We start from the raw sequence: 24,178 nt of genomic DNA on the forward strand, positions 1-24,178 counted from the left end.
CCCCTCATGGCTTCAGCAGGATCAAGGAGGAAGAGATGTTGTTAAAGGGAAAGAGGAGTCTCCAGAAGAGCAGGACCCCTCCCTGGCCAGTCACTGTCATCTACTTTTAGGCCTTCAAAGGCATCAGCAGAAAGTTACCTGCAAGTCAGGGTCAAGAACCCAGAAAGGCACTTCTGTGTGAACTCTTCACTAAAGGGTAGCCCAGAAGTCGCAGTAAAAGGAAGAGAGTAGAAGCTTTAGCCTCAGTCTCCTCCCCTCCCTCTTCCTCAGCCCACCTCTGCCCAACCCTGCTTGACTCTGGTTCTTCCTTCCTTTGTTAGCAGTTCCCCATCAGACTCTAGAGCACTGTTCAGGCTCTGGAGTCAGTAAGACGGTCTTACCCACAGGCAACATCTGGTACTTAATAATCACTCGATAAGTTCACTCAGAGTCTGTGAATCTACGCAATTAACCATGTTCCCTCTCAGCAGGAACGGAATTTCTAATGGAGTCATCGGCAACCTTCAGGCCCCTTCCTGAGGAAATGGGATAAATGAAGAATTGGGCCAAAAAACACATACAAACCTCAGGGGTCCTCTTCATAGAGCTCCCCAGAGGCCTGCAATCCTCATGCTACCTGTGGAATGTCAACATGTTGGCAGCGCAAGCCCTCGCTTAGGACGCTCGGAATGTAATCCTACCGGTCAAGCTAGGGATACAATCTTTATTCTCAGATCTTCGCCAACACCCAGTCCTCTCCATGGTCCTCTTGTCCACACACATTGCTGGAGCTCTATGTGTGAGGCACTGTGAGCACATCTTAGAATGACGCAGACTTGGTCCTTCAAGTTTGTCAGAAGATGCAACCATTTAAACTTAAGTTCTCTGTCATGGGGCAGGGCGTTTCAACACACCAGGTGACCATTTTTTACTTAGGCTTGTTCCTTTGGCCTTCTTTTTTCTTGGACTCTCTCTCAGGGATCTCGCAGGGAAACGAGACCAAGCATCTACTCTTGTTTATTGCAACGGGGCCAGCCATCACTCCCTCCCGACACCATCACCCTTTCTCTGTTTCAAAGTAGAATCATCCAGAGTCTTGGAAGCACCTTGGTATACTCCCTTAGCAACCTGGATGCAAATGTGGCAACTTACATTTTCCAAAAATGGTCACAGCAAAATTTCCAGTCCCACATTCTTCCAGAACCTTGCCTCTCTCCATCACAAGGCAGATTCCATTTAGTCTCCCCTCGAACCTCACTGGGACTTATGACTGCTTCGATGAAGAGAATGTGGTGGAAATAATGATGCATGACTTGCAAGACCAGGTCACAAAAGGAGACTTGGTTTCCTCCTGGCTCCCTCTCTAGGAACCCTTGCTTTAGAGCTCAGCAGCTATGCTGTGAGGAAGTCCAAACCAACTCACAGAGAAACCACATGGGAAAGTCGAAGTGGAGGAGAACTGCGCCTCCAGCCAACAGCCAGCATTCACTGCTGCACACGTCTGTGAATGAGCCTTAAGACGATTCCCACCCCTGGCCTTTGGGTCCTCCAGCTGAAGCCCCAGACACCATGGAGCAGAGATGAGCTCTCCCTGCTGCAAAGTCCTGACCCAGGGACTCTATGAACATTACAAATGGATATTTCCCCCACTCAATTTGGGGGTCATTTGTTAGACAGCCATAGTAACTAGAACAGCAAACCAAGAATAAACTGTAAAATCTTCCAACGTCCCTTCCTTACATTGGCAGCGGCAGACTCCTGCTCATACTTACTGTGTCACCAAGACTGGAGGGTTAACCACAGGGATGGGTCTGTGCCACAGCCAACAGGAGGGAAGCAAGAAATGGAAAATGGGAAGAGACTTGCAGAAGCATAAGAATAACTGGGAATTGACTGTATAGTTGAGTAAAATGTAATTTATCCAACACCGACCATTTCTAACCCTGATGGTGCTGATACCAAGCAATGGGCTCGCTCTGCTTGCTGTGATCTGAGCCAATTAATCACAACGAGTTGGAGATCGAGAAAGAAAGTTTAATTAGATTAGCTGGCTAATCGGAAGATGGGTGACTAATGTCTCAAAGACCCATCTTCCAGGTTTACAGAATCTTGAGGCAGTTATATAGGGAAAATGGGCAGTGAGGAGAGGTCCAGGGATGTTGGTCTCCAGGCATGCCAGGCTCCAGGCATCACACTGTTCCATTCTTCTGTCAGCTGTGATGGATACCTTGTAGGCGTGTTTCTCGTCTGTGGTCAGCTTGTTCCTGGAGAGAAAGTCATAGAACAGAGTATTAATTTATCAAGGTATCGGGGACTACATACATAAGCAGAGGCCATAAATCAGGAGAGCATGTGAATCTACTAAAGTACACGCAGAGAAGCGAGGAGGGGCTGGGGACATTTAGCAAAATAAGATGGCCTCACTTTTGCCCACTTCCAGTGTGTCTGCCAGAACTCTATTTTTGGCATTGGCATTTTATAGTCCCCTCCTTATTTTAAGAAAGAAGAAAAGGTATGGGGAATGGGGATTTCAATCAGTACATGCCCCTGGGCCTTATCGCCTCCAGCTTTCCGGCTTCCTTAAAGGCCTTTCTCCATTTCACACACACCCACTCCATACTCTTCAGGCGGCTAAAAACAGAATTTGTGGAATTTAGCGAGCTGAATACCCAGCAGTAGTGGCACCATCAGCGATCTTCCCCCAAATAATTACAAATCACCAAAATCATGATCAACGCTGTTGTCATCATAATCTTTGATACGACCAAATGATGCCTAATCTTACGAAAAGTGTAGCCCAAGACAAGGACCTAAGTGCAGGTGGTCTGTGTGGGAGGTGACCCCAGGGAGCCGGAGTGAGGGAGGAGGAGAATGAGACCTGAAAGGCGGAAAAACCACACAAAGGCGCATTTTGGAGGTTGTCACTCTATGTGGTGGAGCTTGATTCCATGCGACTACCTGAGAGGCATATGGAATTTCTCCACCGTAGGATAATACTGACAAACGTTTGCTGGGCAGTTACCATGCTATGTACTTTCCAAACACGCATTTAATCATTACAACACCACCATGAGTGAGTTTCAATAACTCCCATTTTAGAGATGACAAAGCTAAGGCTTAGATGACAGAGCTAGGCAGGGGTGGAGCACCCCCTCTAACTCCAAACTCCCTCACCACTTTACAAGAGCATCTACTGCCCCAAGAGGGCAGAGCGTTTCCTCTGTTTCTCACTGAAGATCTTAGAAAATGCAAAAATATCCTCTGGCCTCAACTCAAAAGCCTCTGAAGAAAAAGTCCTCAAATGTACAATAGAGAATTGTCTGGCAAGCTTAGACCCAGGGCTCCCAGCTGGAAGCCCGGCTGAGAAGCAACATTCTTTGGGACCCTTGATAAGCCTCTCCAGCCCGTATTATTTGTGTGATTATGCAGCTGACAAGATTTCACAGAAACATATAGAAGAGCAAAACCACAGACCAGTGGCAGCCCTAGGAGCAAAGAACAAAACTGAGTTTTAGGTCCCAAGCCCTTGCAGGGGCCCAAGTTCCTCACGGCCCCATCACTGTCGCTTTCCTTTATCAGTCAGAGTCCTATTCTTAGTTTGAGCTATCTCAGTTGTCACTGAGGAGAACTCTCAACTGGCTGAATAATTACCGTGGCCCAGAATAGCACATTGGAAGTGGGGAAGAGTGAGCCGGCAGGCGCTGCTAACTTGTTAAGTGAAATTGGGCGGGTAGGAGGGAGATTCTGTGAAAACTCAGGATTTGAGAGCCCGCCTGTACACGGCCTTCCTTTTTACTTAAGGAAAAGGCCAGAAGAGCTGGTTTAGTTGCAAGAATAATGCTTTAGGGGAGGAGAAGCAAATTCAAAGAGGAGAGCTGTTGCACACAAGCCGAAAAAAATGTCTTTATCCATTTATCACCTTTTATTCATTTTGCCAGATTTAAAAAATAGAAACAGCTTTGTAAGTCTTACAGTTATAAAATCAATATATTCTCACTGTAAAAAAATTCAAACATATGGTAAAGTATAAAAACAAAGTAAAAATCACCAGTAATTCCTTATCCAAAGCTTAGAGATATAAGCACTATTTACTCTCCAGCGTTTTTCTGTACGCAACAACTGGTATTTGCTACCCAGAACTTTCCCCTCTTCCTCTGGGAAAGGCTCCCCGAAACTTCCTTTGGGACATATTCTCTCCCCCGAGTTCTCAGCCCTGTGGTTTAGGGATCACCTCACTCTCACCTCCACTGTTAGATGTTCAATGACTTATGCTAACCATTATAGCCCATCGTCTTGGCCAGGGAATTTGGTTCAGGAATGGTCATGTGACCCAAGCCAGTCCAATCAGACTGAAGTTCCTGTCTTTTTCTGGGATGTTGAGACAAAGATGCTCTCTACTTCCTTCCAGACATGAAGGAGGAAACAAGTAGCCCTAGGAACTGTTGGCAGCCGTCTTGGAATCATGAGAGATGAAGCAACTCCGTAGAATGCAGAAGAGAGAGACAAAAAGAAACCAGCCCCTCTGGGATGTTATTGAGCCCCCGGAAACCATGGCTTTTCAGTTACAGGAATCAATAACTTGCTTTATTACTAAATCAGTCTTGAGTCGGCTTTTCAGTGACTAGCAGCTGGGAAAGCGTTCTAATCAATATCAGTTCCTTCAGACTTCTTTCTGGCATATACCAACCCCACCCAGCTCCCATGTATGTAGTTTAATGAAAAAATAGGATCTGTAATATCTTTTCAGGTCAAGAAACATTGGCCTACATAATAATGATTTCTAATGTCCTTTTTGGCATTTACACCTCTCCTTAAATGTCATCTCCTCGGTCAGGCTTTTCCTGACTGACTTAGTCTAAAGCAGCCCCACTTCTAGTCACTCTTTATCACACCACCATTTTAATTTTCATCATAGCACTTACATGACTCAAGTTTTAAAAATTTATCTGTTTACTCTATGTCACCAACCCCTAAAACGTAAGCTCCATAAAAAAAGAGATAATCTGTACCCCTGGACTTTACAAGAGTACTCTTGGCGAGTAGGTGCTCAATAAATGCTTACTGACTGAATATCTGCATAATATTTCACATATATATCATAATTTACTGAAAACAAGTTCCTATTGTTGAGTATTTAGATTGCTTCAAAGTTTTTGCTCATAAAAATGGCTCTGTGACATCTTCATACATTTATTATTTCCTTAGGATAAATTTTTGAAGTGGAACTGTGGGTCAAAGATAAACATATTTTGGATTTGGGTGTATATTGCCATGTTGTCCTGCAGAAAATTTGTACCAATTTATACTCCAAATACCAAACTTAAGAATTCTCCACATCCTTCCCTTGAAAAATAGTCTCTTTTGTTGTCTTATTTTCATGTCATTATTGGAGGATTTGAATATTTTTTCACATATTCATTACTATTCATGTATTCATTAGCTATATGTATTGCTTTTTAAAGAAATTTTATCCTTTGCCCATTTTTCTATTGGTCTTTCAGCTTTGCTCATTGATTTGAAGGAAGGTTTTTTAAAAGAATTGATTGAGTGTATTAACCACACATTTATATTATATCAATATCCAGACATCTAGATCTGACCCTTCAAACACTCATTTGAAGTTAGAAAGTCCAGCTGCAATTTCTGGTCCCTTCTATGTTGGTGGGCTTCTCAGAGAGGGAAATGATGGGATCTGGGAGTGGTTGAAGCCAAGTGGCTGCACTCGGTAGTCAAAGACATGGAGGGCGTGGCTACAGGAATGAACGACAGAGTGGATCAGTCATCAGCAGTCTGACCTCAGAGATCTTTGGCATGGGCTAGTTGATCATGGTGCCCCTAGAAGTGTACAGATGGCTAGCCTTCCAAAGTCTTATCTGATTTGTATAAGCCACAAAAGCTCTAGGTTTGGTGACGAGAAGTCTGACTTGAATCCTCATAATGGAGAGACATGGCCACTCAGTCAATTTCCAGTCGTGGGCCAGTTCACACACCCAGAGCCCCCTTAATTAAGGGGAGGCCGGGCACACTGAGGAAAGAACTTGCTATACCACCAGAAATTCACACCTCCCAGCCTTCCTCCAAGGGACCTAAGCCCAGGTGACTGTGGATTGGAAATAACTGGTCATTGGCTTTGAATTAACACTACTTTCTGGAGACTCAAAATGCCACTGTTGCCCAGCAGCCAGAGAGGACTTACGGAGGTCAGATGATCAATGGAGTTCAGGTCTGTTTCATGTTACCCCTGGGATGTCCCTTACCTCACCTGTAGTTATTTAGCTATTTCCCTACGTTGGGAATGCATAACTGGAATTGACTCACACAACAACTGGCAGAATCCCCAGAGGACTGTATCTGTCTATCTATCCATCTATCTGCCTATCTTACTACTACCATTGCTACTACTCCTACAATTAATAGCCAGAAAATAGTTAAACAAACAAGACACTATGATAACAACAGTAATAATAACAACAGCTATCTCCTATTGAGGGCTATGTGCCAGACCCTGGTCTAAGCCCTTTATATAGATTTACCCACGTGCTCCTTGTGATACAGAGACCCCCTAGGAACCTACTTCATTTTGTTCATTTTTGTGGTTCCAGTAGCCAGACACTCAATAAGCACTTGTCACAGGAAGGACCCATGACTGGTTTGTCTGGTTGTTGAAGAGGCTCTTGAAAGGACTGTCCCCCTAGGCAAGGGCTTTGGGTCGCCCTCCCTGGAATTTCTCTCCCCTTCTCCAGGGCTGATGCATTCTTTGTTGACCCTCTTTGCCTCTTAAGCCAACGCTCAGCGCCTGCCTGAGGCCCAATGACTTGGAGGAATCTGGACACAGTTCTTCAGGCTGGCCCTTAGCATTCTAGTTCGGAGACGTTGGTATGTGCTCTCCAGCCTCACAAACAACTGTGGGTCAGGTATGACCCAGCTCCAACCTGTCCCTCTAAGGCTTCCCACCGCCAAGACAGGCACATCTGGCCTGTCACTTGTGCCACTATGAGGCTGCAGTGACCCGGGAACAGCTTTGTCTCTCATTTGCCCCCAAATATCTGACGCCCAAACATGCAGAGAAGGAAGTTCTATTTGTCCTAGAAAAGCACTTTAACCATTAATTTGTTTTGTTTTGCTTTTATTATCTTATCTTCACTCCCCAAAAGGAATCTAATAATTCTAGAATGTTAGCCAGAGCAGTTCAGAGAGTAGTAATAATTAAAATAATGGCTTTGGAGCCTCAAAAATATTATGTCAAGTGAAAGAAGCCAGACACAAAAGGACACATATTGTATGATTCCATTTATATGAAACATCCAGAATAGGCAAATCTACAGAGACAGAAAGCAGACTAGTGGTTGCCAGGGGCTGGGGGGAGGGGCGAATGGGCAGTATACCCTGAAAGGGGTATACTTAATAGGGACAGGGTTTCCTTTTGGGGTGATGAAAACATCTTGGAACTAGATAGAGGTGATACTTGCCCAACTTTGTGAATGTACTAAATTTATGCCACTGAATTGTACACTTTAAAATGGTTCATGGTTAATTTTAGATCATGTGAATTTTACCTTGATTTTTTAAAGGAGATAAGCTTTTGCATTTAATTTTTTTAAAAAAGCTTATGTTTGTTGAGCACCTATTTCGTGCCAAGCCTTTTGCTAAGTGCTTAACTGTCCTATGGTATGTTACCCTCATAGTCAACCCTTTGAGATAGGGGTAATTTTTATACTTAGTTCACACATGAGGAAGCTGAGGCTAGAACAAAGAAGTTCGATAATTAGCCCAAGTCACACAGACAGTAGTTTTCAGGGAAGGATTTGAACACAGGTCATCTGCTCGAGGGCCAACATTCTCAATCACTGAGCTTCGTTAATTCACTGCCTTCAGAGGACTTCTACCCTAAGCTTTGTCAAAGAAGAAAGGAAGCCAACATATATTGGTGGTGGGGTTGGCCTAATATTTTTGTAGTCCCTGCTCTGGGCCGGTCACTGACACAGATTCCTCCCTCAATCTCACAAGCACACTTTGCAGAAGGAACTACTGCTGTCCCCATTTTGCAGATGAGGAGCCTGAGGCTCAGGTAACTTACCCCAGGTCACAGGACCACTGAGTAACTGCAGCCAGATCGGCTGAGACGCCAGCCCTTGCTCTGAGCCGAGGATGGAGGTGGCTAGCTCTACTCCAGCCTCTCAGGCTCTCTCTCACAGGAGCCCTTTTCCTCTCTCAGCTCAATCATCTGTGCAGCAAAAAAGAAAGTGACAAATAGGGAGAAGGTACCACTCCCCCTTCCCGTCACACAGGATAACATTACCATCCTTCCATCTGACCCCCTTTCAGCCCAGTGGGTCCAAATGCAGAACACTGGAGCCCTGGTTTCCTTTCCCCTCTGTCACATGCACGTCTATTGTTGGATAATATTGATTAGTTTATGAAATGTTAATTAATTTAGGCCTGAAGAGGAACACAGGCACAGAACAAGTCCAGCAGCTGGGCCTAAAGCTATGATCTAATCTCCTGTAATGTACTAGACAACACTCTATTTATTCTTTCCAGAATTTTTCAGAATGCACTTCCCCAGACTGGCTCCACAATTCTGACCTGTGCCATCATCTTGCTAGCAAAGGTGGACAGCCATCTCTCAGAAATTCCATTTGGTCCTTATTCAGCAGAGCTATGGGAGGTAATGTTCTAAGCCACAAAAGTTTATCTGCCACCCTTGCCAAAATCTCTTGTTTCTTATTCCAACCCATTTAAGCTGCTCTGGTCACAGAGAACAGGACTGAAAAGACATTCTCACCAATTTCCTCTAGAACCAGGTGAAATTTCTGGCCCATCTTGTAGAGGACGTTGCAAACCTCTGGGAGCCGCGGCCTTCCTTCTGCGCCCTCAGATCACTGACTTCTCTTGCAGCTGCGTGGATGCTGCACATGGCTGGGTCTGGCGGGGAGAGGGGATGCAAGGAAGAAGTGAGCAAGGGTTGCAAACTCAATGCCCTCAGGCAATATGAAGGCCATGTTAGTGAGGGTGGCGGGGGACTGTCTGTATGGGGCAGCAGCCACCCAGCTCCAGCCACTGGTTGTCATACAAAGATATGGGCCCGGGACTGTCAAATCTACTATTTTTTTAAAGAAAAAAAGGCCCCAAATGAGACTTGTATGTAAAATCTGCTGATTTATAAATTAAAAAAAAATTTCATTGCCTTATGCAGGCCAAACAAAACATGTTTGGGAAACTCTAACAGTCCCATGGGTTCTGGCAATTTGCAGACCCAGCTCTAAAGTGCTTTTTTTAAAAAATTGTAAATAGAAAACCATGCAACATGATGGGCAAACCATTTCGAGAGATCCTACAGAAGGGGCTTCTCAATGGAAAGACAGGGAGACTGGACTCAGAAGCATAAAACTTTGTTTGAATCCAAACTATATGTGTGATTCATTAGTTGAAGAATTCTGAGCAAGTTACCTGACTAAGTTACAGATTACTTACAAAACTGGCATAGCCACACCTGCCATTCTTCCTAGGCAGGGCCGTGGCAAAGAACAAATCAGACTATCAATTCAGGAAATTCTCATAAAATGAAAGAATTTACAATGTGAACTTCTGGAAGGCAGAGAATAAGTGATATTTGGCACGCACACGGTGCCTGTGCTTGTCTGCACACAGACACTCAACACATATTTTTAATTGACTTAGCTTGCCAAAATTCCGTTATAATGCAAATTTAGAGAATTAATCTTTTTACTGATCTAAAATAGTTTGTGTGCCTATTAAGCTTAATAATTCACATGATGACTCATTCATGCTAAAACCATTGATCAAAGTTCCCAGACTTCATAAAATTACATCTTAAAGTATAGATTTTTGTCTGGTAGAGATGCAAATAATTACTGTCTGGTGAATAAGATATCTACAAAGGTCATCATTTACTATTCTGTAGAATGTTAACCAACTTTGTACTTAACTCAGAATGCTTATTCTAATATTCCTTAATTGCTTAAATATACCTAGTTCCTCAAAAGCTGTGTAAACCGGTATTAACATCTTACTGGTTTCCTCATTAAGTAATGGGCTGAATAAAATCTTTGACATGTGTTCATTTTATATTTGCATGAGAATCACAATTTTATCCTTTTCAAAATTATACTTTAATATTAACCAAACTGAATTCTTAGCAGTTTTTCTCAATTTGTTTTACTAATGTTCTCCAGTTTAGATCAGTGGCATCAGCATTGAAGTTTAAACCGGGCACGTTGTCAGAAAATCATTATGTCATCGACCTGCTTTTTTTTTTAAGATTGGCACCTAAGCTAACATCTGTTGCCAATCTTTTTTTTTCTTCTTCTTCTTCTCCCCAAAGCACCCCCGAGCATAGTTGTATATTCTAGTTGTAGGTCCTTCTGGCTCTGCTATGGGATGCCACCTCAGCGTGGCCTCATGAGCAGTGCCATGTCGGTGCCCAGGATCCAAACCGGCAAAAACCCTGGGCCACCGAAGTGGAGCACACGAACTCAACCACTCGGCCATGAGGTGGTCCCTCATTGACCTGCCTTTGTGATAAAAGAAGGCACTGCATTTCAATTTATTTCTCCCTTCATTCCTTCATTCCATTTTTCCAACAAACACTTCTAGAATGTATGCAGGGCACTGAAGAGGAGACAAATATGAATAACGGTCACACACACACACACACACACACACACACACACACTCCCTTTAAGGGAACTTAGTGGGGAGCAGATCTGTACATGGATAACTAAAATACCAGAGGATACAGATGGAGGGCTGTGGAAGGTTATGGAAGGAATCAGTGTTAAATCTGATTGCAGCATCAGAGAAGGCTTGACAGAGAATGTGACATATTAGCTCGACCTAGAAGGATGACTAGGGTTTTGAAAGATGGTGAAAAAAGGGAAGGGTATTTCCAGCAGAGAGAAACAGAGAGAATTCAAGAAATGTATTGGGGACAAGTTCTCCTATGAAATTGGAACATACATGGGTTTTGTAGGAGAAAGTTACCCGAAAAAGGATTTGGGGGTCTATTGTTGCTTAACAAACTACCCCAGAACTCAGTGGCTTAAAACAACACTGTTCATTATTTCTCATACATCCGCAGGTTGGCTGATGCAGGCGGGACTCAGCTGGAGTGTTTCTGCTCCATCTCTCACCCTGCTCCCGGAACACCAGGTCGCCTGAGGAGTTTCCTCTCCTGGGATGGCAGAAGTGCAAGAGAGCAAGACGCGTGGTCAATCCAAAGCCAAGGGGAAATAGATTCTGCCTCTTTAGTGGAAGGCACTGTAAAGTCACATGGCAAAGGACACAGACACAAAGAGGGGTGAAGAATTGGAGCCAATGATGCAATCTACCACAGGGGCAAATAGTAGAAAACCTTGAATGCCGTGATAAAGAATTAAAGTTTGTTGCTAAGAGACTAGATCTTAATTTTTCTCGCCGCAAAAAAGAAATGATAATTATGTAACATGATAGAAGTGTTAGCTAACACCAAGGGGGTGATCATATTGCAATATATAAATGTATCAAATCAACACGTTGTATATCTTAAACTTACACAATATTATACGTCAATTATATCTCACTTAAGAAAAAAGAATTAAACTTTGTTCTCGGCAAGGGGAAGTCATCCCAGTTTTTTCAGCAGAAGGGAAACAGTCTCAGATCTATGCTAGAAAGATGATTCTGCCTGCCAGCTGGATGGAGGATTAGAGTTTACAACCATCCGAACTAGGATAGTGGCTGTGGGAAAAGGGACAGAGGGACAAATTAAAAATAGTTCTTAAGTAGAATAAAGTAGGTCATCACTTGGAAGAAGAGTAAGAAAATCAAAGACACCACTCAGGTTTCTAAATCGGTATGGTGAAACCATTGATAGTGATAATAATACTAGCTACTTTTATTGAGTATTTATTTTGTACCAGCTACTATTACAAATATTTTATGCATACCATCCGATTAAAGTGCCACAAAAAAAAACTATGACATAGTGTTATAGCTTTCTATCCCTATTTTATAAATGAAAAAAAACTGAGACTTAAAACGGTTGAGTAACCTGCCCAAGGTTCTAAGCTAAGAACTCACAAAACTGGGGTTTGAACATAAAATTGCTTTGATTCCAGAATCTGAGTTCAAAATCTCAGGACGGGGGTAACAAGGGAACCAGCTCAGGAAGGCACTAACATTTGATTTGGGTAGGGACTGGAATAGTGCCTTTAAATTTTGGCCTACCATTCTATTTTTAAGTAATAAAATGCCAGTGTATTTATTGGTGTAAAACATTTTGATATTTTAAAATACCTGAAATTTGAGTCATTTACGTTTTGACTCAAAGGTGCATTTGTTTGGAAAGATTCAGAACCCGTCCCTCCCCAGTTTCAAACCCTTCCCAAGTATCTTGCTGTGGTTCCTATTTCCTGGGCTTCTAATGTGGTTTATGCGTATTCATCATGGATGTTTCCCACACATCCTTTGGGTCTTCTATACTTCCTGTAGTCCCTAACGGAGGAGTTTTAGAATGGCAGGGGGGCGAAGAGAAAAGAAACAGCATTTGGTGTGGGATTAGGGAAGGACGAGGGACAGAGGGGGTTTGGGGAGTTTCTGCCCAGCGTCAGCCGCTCCTCCTCCTTTTTTCCAGGCCTTCATTCTCTCTACTCTTCTCTCCTCTTATCCTCAGAGACAGATCTACTCTCGTAAGCTCAACCTATCTCTCCAGGGATGATTTATATCATTCAGGATCTTCTTCCCAATCGTCCTTCCTGGACAGACTCAAACTCAGAAAGGCAGAGGGACCTGGACTCTGGCCCCGAGGTGGAACAGCATCTGAGGACAGTGCAGTCAGTAGCAATGAAACCACATCTCACTTTTGTGTGTGTGCGTGTGGTAACATTGGTTGGTGATATTAAATAAACTTCAGGTGTACATTGCAATATATTTGGAATTCTGTGTAGATTACATCATGTTCACCGGCCAAAGACTAATTACAAGCCATCACCACACACGTGCTTGTTCACCCTTTTGCCCTCCTCCCTCCCCCCTTCCCCTATGGGGACCACCAATCCAATCTCTGTCTTTATGTGTGTGTTTGTCATTGTTTTTATCTTCCACTTATGAGTGAGATCATATGGTATTTGACTTTCTCCCTCTGACTTATTTCACTCAGCATAATACCCTCAGGGTCCATCCATGTTGTCACAAATGGCCGGGTTTCATCGTTTCTTATGGCTGAGTATGTATTCCATTGAGAATATATACCACATCTTCTTTATCCATTCGTCCCTGATGGGCACCTAGGTTGCTTCCTACATCTCACTTTTTATTGCACAAAATAAATGCCAAAATACTAATATTGCCATTGCAGTCACTAGGCTGGGAATGTAGATTGTGCCAAATTTATATCTATGTATATATAGATGAGGTTTAAAATAAAAGGCAGGATGGCAATAAGTTTTATCTCTCTATATGTGTACACACATATATATTTTAATTGTCAGCCTTTTATTTTAAATCTTATTTATTTCACTCAGTAATATTTTTAAATGTCAAATATTTTATTTTTATTGGGATTTCTCTATTATTTGTATCTCTTTTACTCATTTTTGTTTTTGCTTAATTTTGAAGACTTTTCTACTCATTAAAATTAAATTTACTCTTCTTTATTTAAAACAATATATTTATAAGTATGCATAGGCGAACTATATCTATCATATAAAATCTATACATATATGTAAATATGTAATTCTCCCTTCTTCGAGTTCACTTGTTCATTCATTCATTCATGCTTTAAACTGGACAAGAAGTACAGTTGCACAGGTGGCCTACAAAGTAAAAAGGACGGGGTATTGTGATGGTTAATTTTATGTGTCACCTTGGGGGCGGGAGACACACAGAGCCCAGATTATTTGGTCAAAGTTATCCTGGATGTTTCTGTGAGGGTGTTTGGGGGATGAGATTAACGTTTAAACCAGTGGATTCTGAGTAAAGCAGATGGCCCTTCATAACGGGGGTGGGCCTCATCCAACCAGTGAAAGGCCTGAATAGAGAACAAAGACCTCCCCAAGCGAGCAGGAATTCTGCCAGCCCACCCCCTTGGCCGTCAGACTGCCATCTTCCCCGAGTCTCCAGCCTGCCGTCTACCCCGCAGATTTTGGATTTTGGATTTACAAGCCTTCATATGGTGTGAGAGGCAATTCCTTAAGGTAAATCCCTCTCCGTACACACATCCCCTTGGTTCTGTTTCCCTGGAGAACCCTCAAGACTACAGGTGTGGAGGCTTCGCCCTTTCCACTCCCTAGGAATAATTCTCTAGTTCCGTGTCTCTCCCAGCCCACCCTAAGACACTGTACAGAAAACACCTGTCACCCTGGAGGCCTCGGCAGAGTCACAGGCCAGGCACCACCCTGATCCACCCGCGCGGTCAGCGCTCCTCCGCCCTCGGGCCTCGCTCCCTGGGCGCTCCGGCCTTTCAAGGGCCAATGTCTGCATCTCTTTGCTTGAGGTGGCGGGGGACGAGGACACCCTCTCCCCCGACCAACCCGCACGCCTGCACAGAGCAGCCCTGAGTCTGAAGCGGTTGGTGACTAGCCCGGCTCTTCCACCTCCCGGTGGGGGGACACGCGGCGGCCCGTGTTTACGCGGTCCACCAGCATCCCGTGGTGGGATTAGGCTCTGGTCTCCCACTGCGCAGTTTCCCTGTCCTTCCCAACCTAACTACCAACACTCAAAGCCTGGTCTCGGCGTCTGCTGCCCCAGTTAAGACCCGCCCCCCCCCCCCCCATTGCTGCTGTTCATTCACCGAAAAAAACCGTGGTTGACAGACGCTTAGGGAAGGCGGGGAGGTGGCCGCTCTCCCGGCGGCAGCGGGTAACGAGGCTGCTTAGGAGGCGGGCCGGCTACGCGGACGCCGGAAGCCGCACAACTTCCAGTCAGTCCCACGTTTTTATGCTACAAACTCGTGTGATGTTTGCATTCTGCTGCGTGATCCACCCTACGTTGCAATGCAAAACGCCCCTCCCCCAATCTTTTAGTAAAATAGATTTTCCAGGAAGACGGACAACACGTTTACCTTGGGGCATCAGGCATGTCACACTGCCATTGGGGAGGCATTGGCTCGAGATGGTCTGGAATTGATCTCCGGATGAGGCCAGACTGCAGAGCCAGGCGTCCACACTGCAGCTTGGGTGCTGTCTCCAGAACTTTGACTGAAGGGCCCTTGAATTGTCTACCGCCCCACACGAAGGGGCACAGTAAGGAATGGACCTCCAAAACCATCCTGGCAAGGAAGCGGTCCTGACTGCCGGATGCAACAAGAGACCCCACAGGAGAAGAGAGAGAATGGAGGAGGGGAGAGAACTCCGGAACGACATCCTCCCTTAGGGACATACAGAATCAAATCACACAGCAGTCACACCTCGTGCCCCACCCCAGCCGCTGCACTGTGGAGCAGCCCGGACAGCATGCGTAGACAACACTACCCTCACTCACGACATTATCTTTCTTATTCTGACGGCTTTGTCCCGCTTTCCCTATTTGCCTAGCACCTACTTTTTCTTAATGATACTCCCTGAATATTGTAGGCAGCCTTAAATCCTCCCCAGAACAAAGCAGAATAGGAATAACAAAGGGGTGGGGCGAGCACCACGCGGAATGGAGGCCCTGCCTGCCTGCACCACTTGGGACATCAGGGTGCTGGAGCTGATGCCGGCCAGCTCCTGCTGAGCTCCTCCCCGCCTCCCCTCCCTGGCTTGGCGAAGTGCTCATTCCTGTGTTTAAAGGACACAAGGAAACTAAATCATCATACACTTAAACATCGTATTTTTTCTTCTATTCACGAAAGGTGGCCTTTATTTACAGAATATACAGATTTGAGTCAGTGCCTTGAGGACTGCTCAGAAATTCAAGGTACTACAACACTAAATGGTTTATGAGTGACAGCACCGAGTGACAGAGACACAACCAAGGACCTATTTCTAATATAACTCAGTTATGAGTGAGATGAACTTTTAACTCGACTAAAACGTAAGCTTAACGCCTTTGGTCAACTCATATTATAAAGACCCTTCATGGAACCAAGACTCTTTTCCTCCTCCTTTCCTAAATTCAGTGTACTTTTGATTTATACAAGCCTAAACGCCTAGGCTGTCTTGTTTAAATTCTAAACACATTTTAGCCCTTAAAGAGTGACGGTGGGAGTATAAATGGTGCAACTTTCCTAGGAAGCAATTTGGCAATGAACATCAAGAGCCTTAAAAATGTTCCTAGGGGCCAGCCTGGTGGCACAGCGGTTAAGTTCACACATTCCGCTTCTCAGCGGCCCAGGGTTCACCAGTTCGGATCCCGGGTGTGGACATGGTACCGCTTGGCACACCATGCTGTGGGAGGCATCCCACATATAAAGTAGAGCAAGATGGGCATGATGTTAGCTCAGGGCCAGGCTTCCTCAGCAAAAAGAGGAGGACTGGCAGTAGTTAGCTCAGGGCTAATCTTCCTCGGGGGGAAAAAAAATGTTCCTATGCTTGTACACAGTAATTTCACCTCTGAGAATCTACCTGCAGAAAAGGATTGAAATACAGATCATTGATATACAAAAATGGATTATATACGAAGAGGTACATTTCATGTAAAATAGACAAAAAACTGGAAACCCAAATAACCAACAGTAACAGAACTGTCTGCTTATCAAGCAGTCATGGGATAAATTATTCTGCAGTTGTTAGCAATGATGTGTGCACGAGTTTTAACTACCTGAGAGAAATACTCATGATAGAATGTTAATTAGAAAAAGTAAAAAACAGAAGTGCAGACACAGTATATCCCCAAGCATAACACACAGACCTCCATAAATACATATTGGAGGAAGTGTACCAAAATTATCTGAGGTGTGGGATTATGGGTAATTTTTAATTTCTTTTTCATATATGTCTCCATTTTCCAATATTCAGCAATGAGCCCATTCTCACTTTTATGATCAGTAATTGAAATAAAAGTTGCCTTTAAAAATAGCAAGTAGTGTAGAAATCCACCACAGGGCAAATTATTGATTGCAATGTCCTCCTCTTTATTAAATTATAAAACTGAAGTCAATACACACACTTCTGGAAATAAAATGTGTTTTTCTTGAGTCTCTGCTTTTGTGGGGCACAGGGTTTTAAACAAAAAATTTCTATACCAACTTCTTGGTCTTCAAGCTAATATTTAGCACTGGTAGCCAAACTACCAAGTTTAGCTATTATGTATATAGTCAGAATTTGTGGAAAATATTACAAAAGCAATGCTTTGAAAAGATGACACAGTGCACAGAAAACCATAGCTATTAAACTGGTATAAAAATTTAGTCAAAATGTTTTAGTTCATTATGGCTTTGCATAAAGCTTCAAAGAAGAAAATTTAATACACTTCTCATCAAAAGGCACTTAGAGTTGTAATAAAATACTTCTTTGAATTTGAGTCTGACAGTATTCTTATTCCTTTTTTTACCTTCTGTCTCACACTGAAACAGTCCTTGAAGGCAGCTATTAATAAGGAAAAATAGTTATCACGTCTTAATATACATGTTAAAAATAGGCAAACAGAATTAATACAGATTTTGGTCCACTGAAGCAGGTAACAGTATCAGACTGTAGTGTTTCTCTTAATTCTGAGTAAAAAGCCATCAACTCCCCAGACCCAGTCCCCCAAACAGAGCCTTCAGTTCTTGACGTGGGCTGGCTGTCCCCTGGGCTCCCCGTGAAGGAATGGGGGCTCAGGTCCCTCTGCATCTCCACAGTGCATTTTAACCGGAAAGCACGATCCCACGGCTCAGCGGGAATGTTCTCTGAGGCGGCGGCAGCGGGGCACAGGAGTCCGCTCCCGGGCATCTATAATTCCGTGTCCCGGTATCGGGAAGGCTGGCCGTAGTACCCGCGCTTTGACTGTTCTGACAGCTGCTGGCGGTATTCTTCCTCCTCGGCGTCACTTTCATAACTTCCTCTGGGATCCTGATAGAGTCTGGAAGGAACTTTCTGTGGCTCGGGGGTTCTGGAACTAACAAAGTGAGAGGGTTAAATGCATCCCAAAGCTCACCAAGGGCCTCCAACTGCTCCAGCTGCCCGTGGGGGTGTGGTGATGCGCACAGCAGGCAACTGCCCAAGACAGATGGCTTACTGAGCCACCCTCCATGCTGACAAACCAGGGGCACTCGGCCCCGCTCCAGGTTCACACAGGGATGAGGGTAGTAGGTTAAGGAGGGAGGAAGTGAGTGAGGAAGCCAGCCATGCTCCCTGACCTAGGAATTCCCCAGCTGGACTGGGGGGGTTGGGGGGCCCTCCTCATCCCTAAGGCCCCCAGTACAGCCTCACCCAGTAGAGTGAGCTCTCGGCCAGTTTCTGTCAATTATACCAAACCCCCTTTGTTGCCAGGGGAGACCTGGTCGGCTGTGCAACTGTCTGGTAAAGAAGAAATTTGCCTCGAGTTTTCTAATGCTGTAAAACTAGACTCTAGCTTCCAGTCAGAGTGGCTGCAAGAAAATGCGATTTATTTTTTTCTATTCTCAGAAGCAGGAAACGATCCAGTGTAAACCTCAACAGGAAGATGCTGTGATAATTCCTGGTGCTTAGGGAGCACTTTAAATATAAAGCATCTTGCTTATACCAGTCAACTGATTGTCACCTTCCCCTCAGGCCACAGTTCAACCCAAGTGGCCTGACCTTGCGAGGTGACGCAAAGGGATTAAGGAGCTTGGCTAAGAGACAGACATCAGCGACAAACAGGTCCAGATCCCAGGAATTCAGCTCATGTGCTATCCTACTACAATTTAAAAGAACTGCGCTCCAAGGTGTCAAAGGGGACTGACTTGAAACACTGATGATGCTTCCTCCGAGTTTTTAGCACACAAGCAACATTACTGTGAATTTTTGACTCTATAATCTTTACAACTAAAATTGACTAAATAAGTAAGGTAAACAGTTGACCAGGAAAAAAAATCTTCTTGTGGCTCTGAAATGTAGGTGAAGAAAATTCTTTCTTAGGAGTCCAATTCCTAGGCAGGCCCCTTTTCAGACTGCTTTCTGCTGAGCAGCCCTTACCTTGTGTACTGGGGCGGGCCAGGGTCTGGTTTGTGTGTCTTGATGGGAACTGCATAGATATCAGGATGCTTCTGAGCAATTTCAATCTGTGGTGATGAAGGGAAAAAAGAACAAGAGGGAAAGAATGCATCATTGGACAGTCGGCTCGCTGGCCTTCTGCTGGTCCCACTCTTTCCCCACATCCTATTTCTTTTCCTGTCCACTTCAAGAAGAAGAGGAATCGTAGACACAGCTCTCTAGTTTCCATGGTTGTGTGCGATGCCTAGTGGTACATGTCAAATAGAAAAAAAATCTTTAAAAGCAATGAAATTCTGCCACATGCTACAACATGGATGAACCCTGAGGATGTTATGCTAAGTGAAAAAAGCCAGTCACAAAAGGACAAACTGCACGATTCCATTTATATGCAGTTCCTAAGCAGTCAAATTCATAGAGACAGAAAGTGGAATGGGGGTTGCCAGGGGCTGGGAGATGAGTAATGGGGACAACTGTTTAAGAGATACCGAGTTTCAGTGGGGGAGGATGACCAAGTTCTGGAGGTGGATGGTGGAGCTGGTTGCACAAGAATGTGAATGTACTTAATGCCACTGAACACTTAAAAAAGGGTTAAAATAGTAAAGTTTATGTTACCTATATTTTACCACACACACACACACACACACACACACAAAAATGTGACAGACCTGAATAAAGAAAACACTCATATCTATTGGGCAGAATATGCTCCATGGACCTTTTAAATTCTTCTTTGACTTTTGAAAGGTTATATGTGCACATGGTACAAAAATTCAAACAGTATCAAAAAGTACAATCTATGGGCCTTTCAACTTTAGCACCCAAGGTTTGCTTGATTTCTGTGGCAAACTTGGGAGCAAAATAAACTCAAAGTCCCAAACAAATATAAAAATGCTTTGTTTTGTGTTTTGCTCCCCAAAGCCCCAGTACATAGCTGTGTATCCTAGTTGTAAATTATTATGGTTCTTCTCTGTGGGTTGCTGCCTCAGCATGGCTTGATGAGCAGTGCCATGTCTGCACCCAGGAACTGAACCAGCGAACCCTGGGCCCCCAAAGTGGAGCCCGTGAACTTAATAAGCACTCGGCCACGGGGCCAGCCCCAACAAATGTTTTAATGAAAAATAACTTCTGAGAGGCACTGATTCTCTTATCACACTTCCCCATTCCAGAACCTGATATAAAGTTCTAAGTATGAAGAGCAGAATCTTATTCACCTATCTCATTGGCACTGAGATGTACTGAGAGTTGACGACCTGGACATGACACACACACAGATGTGCCTTTGGTCCTGTGCATGTGAACATCCCTTTCATGTCTGTGGCATTGGAAAAAGGACTGCGAATCACTATACTGAAACGAAACTTTAAAATTCTTATTGTTGACACACTAACATAATCTAGTGGTTTCAAAACAATTACCCTTGCGTTCTGTGCTTCCTGGAGCTCTTGCATTCTCTGTAACCTTGCCTTGTGATCCATCTTCTCAAATATTTTCACTTTGCCCAGGACGGACTTGGGCGCGCTGTCTTGCCCCTCCCCGGCCTCTCCCACCTCCTCACTCTCGGGCGGAGGGACGGGAGTGGTGGGCTTCAGGATAGACCGGCCGAGGGCAGGTTTCGCAGCAACCGGAGGAGGACCACCCTTGGGAGATGCCCCGGGAACTTCATTACCAGTCACGGCTGAGGGGTTTGAGTTGTATTCGTAGGATCTGGAGAAGTCAAAGAATTCTTCCCTGTTTTGGGTTTTGGCCTGCAGACAGCAATGACGCATTTTTACTTTGGGCTTTCGGTTTATTTTCAAATCTATATTAGTGATTTAATACACTCCATTTCCTGATCAGTTTCCAAAGGCGGTCAACGAATACCATTCTGACAAGTAATCCAAGAGCCACTGGTCGGGCATCCTGAGTCCCACCTCACTTCCTACAGAAGGGTATTAAGAGCTCTAGGAACCCGGGAGGGTGTGGGGAAGTGCTGGGAGGCCTGCCAGTACTCGAGGTCGGTTAGACTTCATCTGTACTAGAGAAGATCACAATGTTGGAAAGGACCTCCAAACAAGTCAGGCTTTAGGGTCGGACCTGAGCTCCTGAGTTCACACCTCACCGAGGTGCACACCTTGGCCTGAGGTGACGCCCATGTCCAGCCATGCATGAGTCTGGGGTGCAGAGCGGGGAAGGCAGCCTATCCTGCTAACAGTCACTTTTCCTTCATCCTTCGATCCTAGGCCTGCTGTAAATTTTCACTGATACCTTTTATGAGGTCACCAATTACTTCTGACAGCTCACACAATCAATTACTACTTCCTTCTCATCTAAAGTATTGAGTTAAAAAGAGAAATTGGATTGGGTTATAAGGAAAGCCTGTGGTCACAGCTTTGATTCAGAGGGAGTAAGGAATCATATGATATATGCCCATGTGTCCTTATATTGATTCTGTTCTGAACAATCATTTATTTAAAAAGTAAATTAAGCAGGCCTCGTAATGAGAGGCACTGTAAACAATGGTAGTGATTGTTTTCTTGAGCAAATCACCAGGAAATATTTTCTGGTACATTTAAATCAAATTGTGGCCAGAAAACTTTAATTGGACAGAAAGAGAGAAACAGATTCTGAGACTGGTGATTCTGGGCATGCAGTAATTGCCAAACTTTTATTCTTTCTACATAAATAAATAAACAAAACAAAATAAACACTAATGGTTCAAAAATTGGATGCTCTTCTAAAATTGCCTTTCCCTCCTATCTTTTCGCCCGTCCCTAATTTGGGGGTTCACTTTGAGTGACAGGCTCTAAGAGAGAACATAGGGCGTCCGCTTCCTCTTCCTTCCCGTCCTGGGCTTCCCAGCCACGTACCTTGGGCGGCTCTGGCTTGAAGGCCGGGGGCGGGCTATTGTCCCTAAGTTGATCTCTGCTAGCCGCCCTCCTCAAGTGAGCTCGCGGCTCTGGGCTGGGTTTCCTTATGCTCTACAAGACACAAAGGTTCATTCACAACAAAAACATCCCAGCAGAGAGGAGAGAGCACTCGCCTGCTTTGCTGGAGTTCTGTGAACTTGCCTAAGTTCAGAAGTTGAGGTTTGTAACCTGTATGACAGTTGGTACCTTGCATTAAGTTGAGATTGACTCAGCGCTTCTTTACTGAAAGGGCAGATCCCAGGCATACTCCCGTTGGCAAATGCTTAGGACACATTTTTTTGAAAGTAACTGCTTTGATGGCAGTAGTCTCTTCCTTTAAAGGACAAAAAAAGTCCTCCTAAAGTCTAAAATCCCTTTTGTCACTTACAGCTTAACATTTGTAAGCATTAGCTCCTCTATACCTGTAGACATTCAGGAGTTAAGTTATTCCTCACAACTTGTCCAGCAGTATATATTAATTTTTTTGTCATGGTGGGTTTTATGCTCCTTTCAACTTATTTTTTGCTTCTTCTATTTCAGAAAGAATACAATCATTCACTGGAAGGAGGTAACTTGCTAAAGGGAAATCCACAGGAATAATTATCCAAATACACGGATAATCTCGTCTACAAGGATCATCATCCCAGTGTTCTCAGAGCTGCAACCAACAACTGCTCGGGTCCTAACTGAGTGCCTGTCCAGGTGATTTCCAGGATCACAGAAGCTGTCTGTTCACTGGCCAGTGGAGGCATAGTACATGTGATCAGATGTCTATTTGATCATGAACTCAATTTAAAAATTGAAACACAAGACAAGGAAACTGATGGGGAAACACTCAGGAGCTTTGGCAAGATTAGAAAGGTTAAAGGTAGGCTGGAGAAGAAAAAGCGAGGATACCTAAGAGTACAGAGAGAGACCTAATCAAAGGTTACAAGTAAATACAACAATATTGTGTTTAAAAATACTGTTCCATGTGTAATTTGGACAGCCAGCACGTAAGGCCGGTCAGGTTCTCCATCCTGCCCGAGGGCATCAGTGTGATGAGCAGTGACCACTCAACCTCTCCCACCGCTTAGTCCCTGCCCCGCTTTCCCATGGAGCACAGCCACAATCAGACAGGCTTTGACTGGGAATGAGAGATGCCCTAGAAGTCATCTGTTCTAGCCCTTAGGAATACCTTCCACGGCGCCCTGAGTGAACAGCTGTCTGGAAGAATTCAAGTGCAACACCAGAACCGCCTTTTCCTGCCCGTGGCCTTGCAGCCTGTGGCCTGCCTCGCCTCACCTCCTCGTGCTGCACCGGCTCCGAGGAGCGGGTGATGGAAGACACCAGCGGCTCCTCAGCTGGCTCATCCAGCTCATTGTCAGTGTAGGCGCCTCCTTCGCCGTCGGTGTCTTCAAAGTCACTGATGAGGCGGCTGTCGCAACTCAGATAGTCCGCGCCCATGGCGGTTAAGTAGGACATGCGGTCTTCGGGGTCATCATCCATCCCTTCCATCTAGAGGAATTTGTTTCGGAGGGTCAGTGGGGTCTGACATGGCTCCTGGGAATGGGGACTCAAGAAAATTCCCAAGGGCAGAGCCAAGTGACTGAAACGTTGAGATGTTCTAGAAAGGGAAATCACCTTTATTTTGCTGAAATCACTTCACTTTAAATTACTATGGTAATTTTTGTGCAGGGATTCAAATAAGGAACCCTCCACCCTGCCTATACTTGCTACCATCCATCCACACACCGCTACTGAGCCACACTTCCTCAGATTGTTGGGCTTTTCCTCCAGAATCTGGTTCCTTTCCAGCTTCTTCTGCTGGTGCTTGTCTCCTAGTAATAAATGCACGCTGCCCCGTGCTGCACACCTCTCCACTCATCCACAGCTCCTCAATCCTGAGGGCAGCAGCTCCGCCTTACTCAACTTGCTCTCAGCATGGGGGCCAGCACAGAGCCTCAGCAGGCTGCAAGCGCTCAGGAGATGCTAGACACCTTCGCTAACACACAGTTCCCAAAGGGCAAGACTACGACTCAACAACCTAACTGGTAACTGAGTCCCTTCCGCAACAAAATCGTACCTCTAACGTCGCACAAACTGCCTCAGTTCAGCTGGCCTGCACTAGCACCGAAGGCGCCCAGAACCAGAGGACTTCTATGACCTCTCTGCTTCCTCCCTGCAGCAGAGCTGTGCGGAAACCACCTCCACCGACGAGAAGCTGGCCAGCTGGGGGAGCCTCCACGAGCTTCTAAG

General features: G+C 44.7%; 1 protein-coding gene and 1 long non-coding RNA gene across 28 annotated transcripts in view; both read right to left on the reverse strand.

Moving 5' to 3' along the window:
- Nucleotides 1-1,992: 1,992 nt before the first annotated feature.
- On the reverse strand, nucleotides 1,993-15,645 carry LOC139078697 (uncharacterized). The gene is made up of 4 exons (XR_011531723.1): nucleotides 15,041-15,645; nucleotides 8,765-8,904; nucleotides 8,057-8,203; nucleotides 1,993-2,243 (listed from the first exon to the last, which is right to left on the reverse strand). It is a non-coding gene; the product is annotated as an uncharacterized lncRNA (long non-coding RNA).
- A 1,363-nt stretch (nucleotides 15,646-17,008) lies between these two features.
- TJP2 (tight junction protein 2) overlaps nucleotides 17,009-24,178 on the reverse strand; it is a 116,062-nt gene continuing 108,892 nt past the window's right edge. For 11 of the 27 annotated variants that reach the window (XM_070590495.1, XM_070590510.1, XM_070590497.1 and 8 more), the window contains 5 exons: nucleotides 23,225-23,437; nucleotides 21,902-22,012; nucleotides 20,471-20,800; nucleotides 19,038-19,123; nucleotides 17,009-17,997 (listed from right to left, as the gene is read on the reverse strand). In XM_070590495.1, coding sequence (XP_070446596.1) covers nucleotides 17,832-17,997; nucleotides 19,038-19,123; nucleotides 20,471-20,800; nucleotides 21,902-22,012; nucleotides 23,225-23,437 — 906 coding nt within the window. In that variant the 3' untranslated portion in view covers nucleotides 17,009-17,831. The remainder of the gene's footprint in view (nucleotides 17,998-19,037; nucleotides 19,124-20,470; nucleotides 20,801-21,901; nucleotides 22,013-23,224; nucleotides 23,438-24,178) is intronic. The other 16 variants (XM_070590505.1, XM_070590503.1, XM_070590506.1 and 13 more) reach the window with 2 other exon arrangements.

Source organism: Equus przewalskii, chromosome 22 (genome assembly GCF_037783145.1).
Source record: "Equus przewalskii isolate Varuska chromosome 22, EquPr2, whole genome shotgun sequence".
Lineage (NCBI taxonomy): Eukaryota > Metazoa > Chordata > Mammalia > Perissodactyla > Equidae > Equus > Equus przewalskii.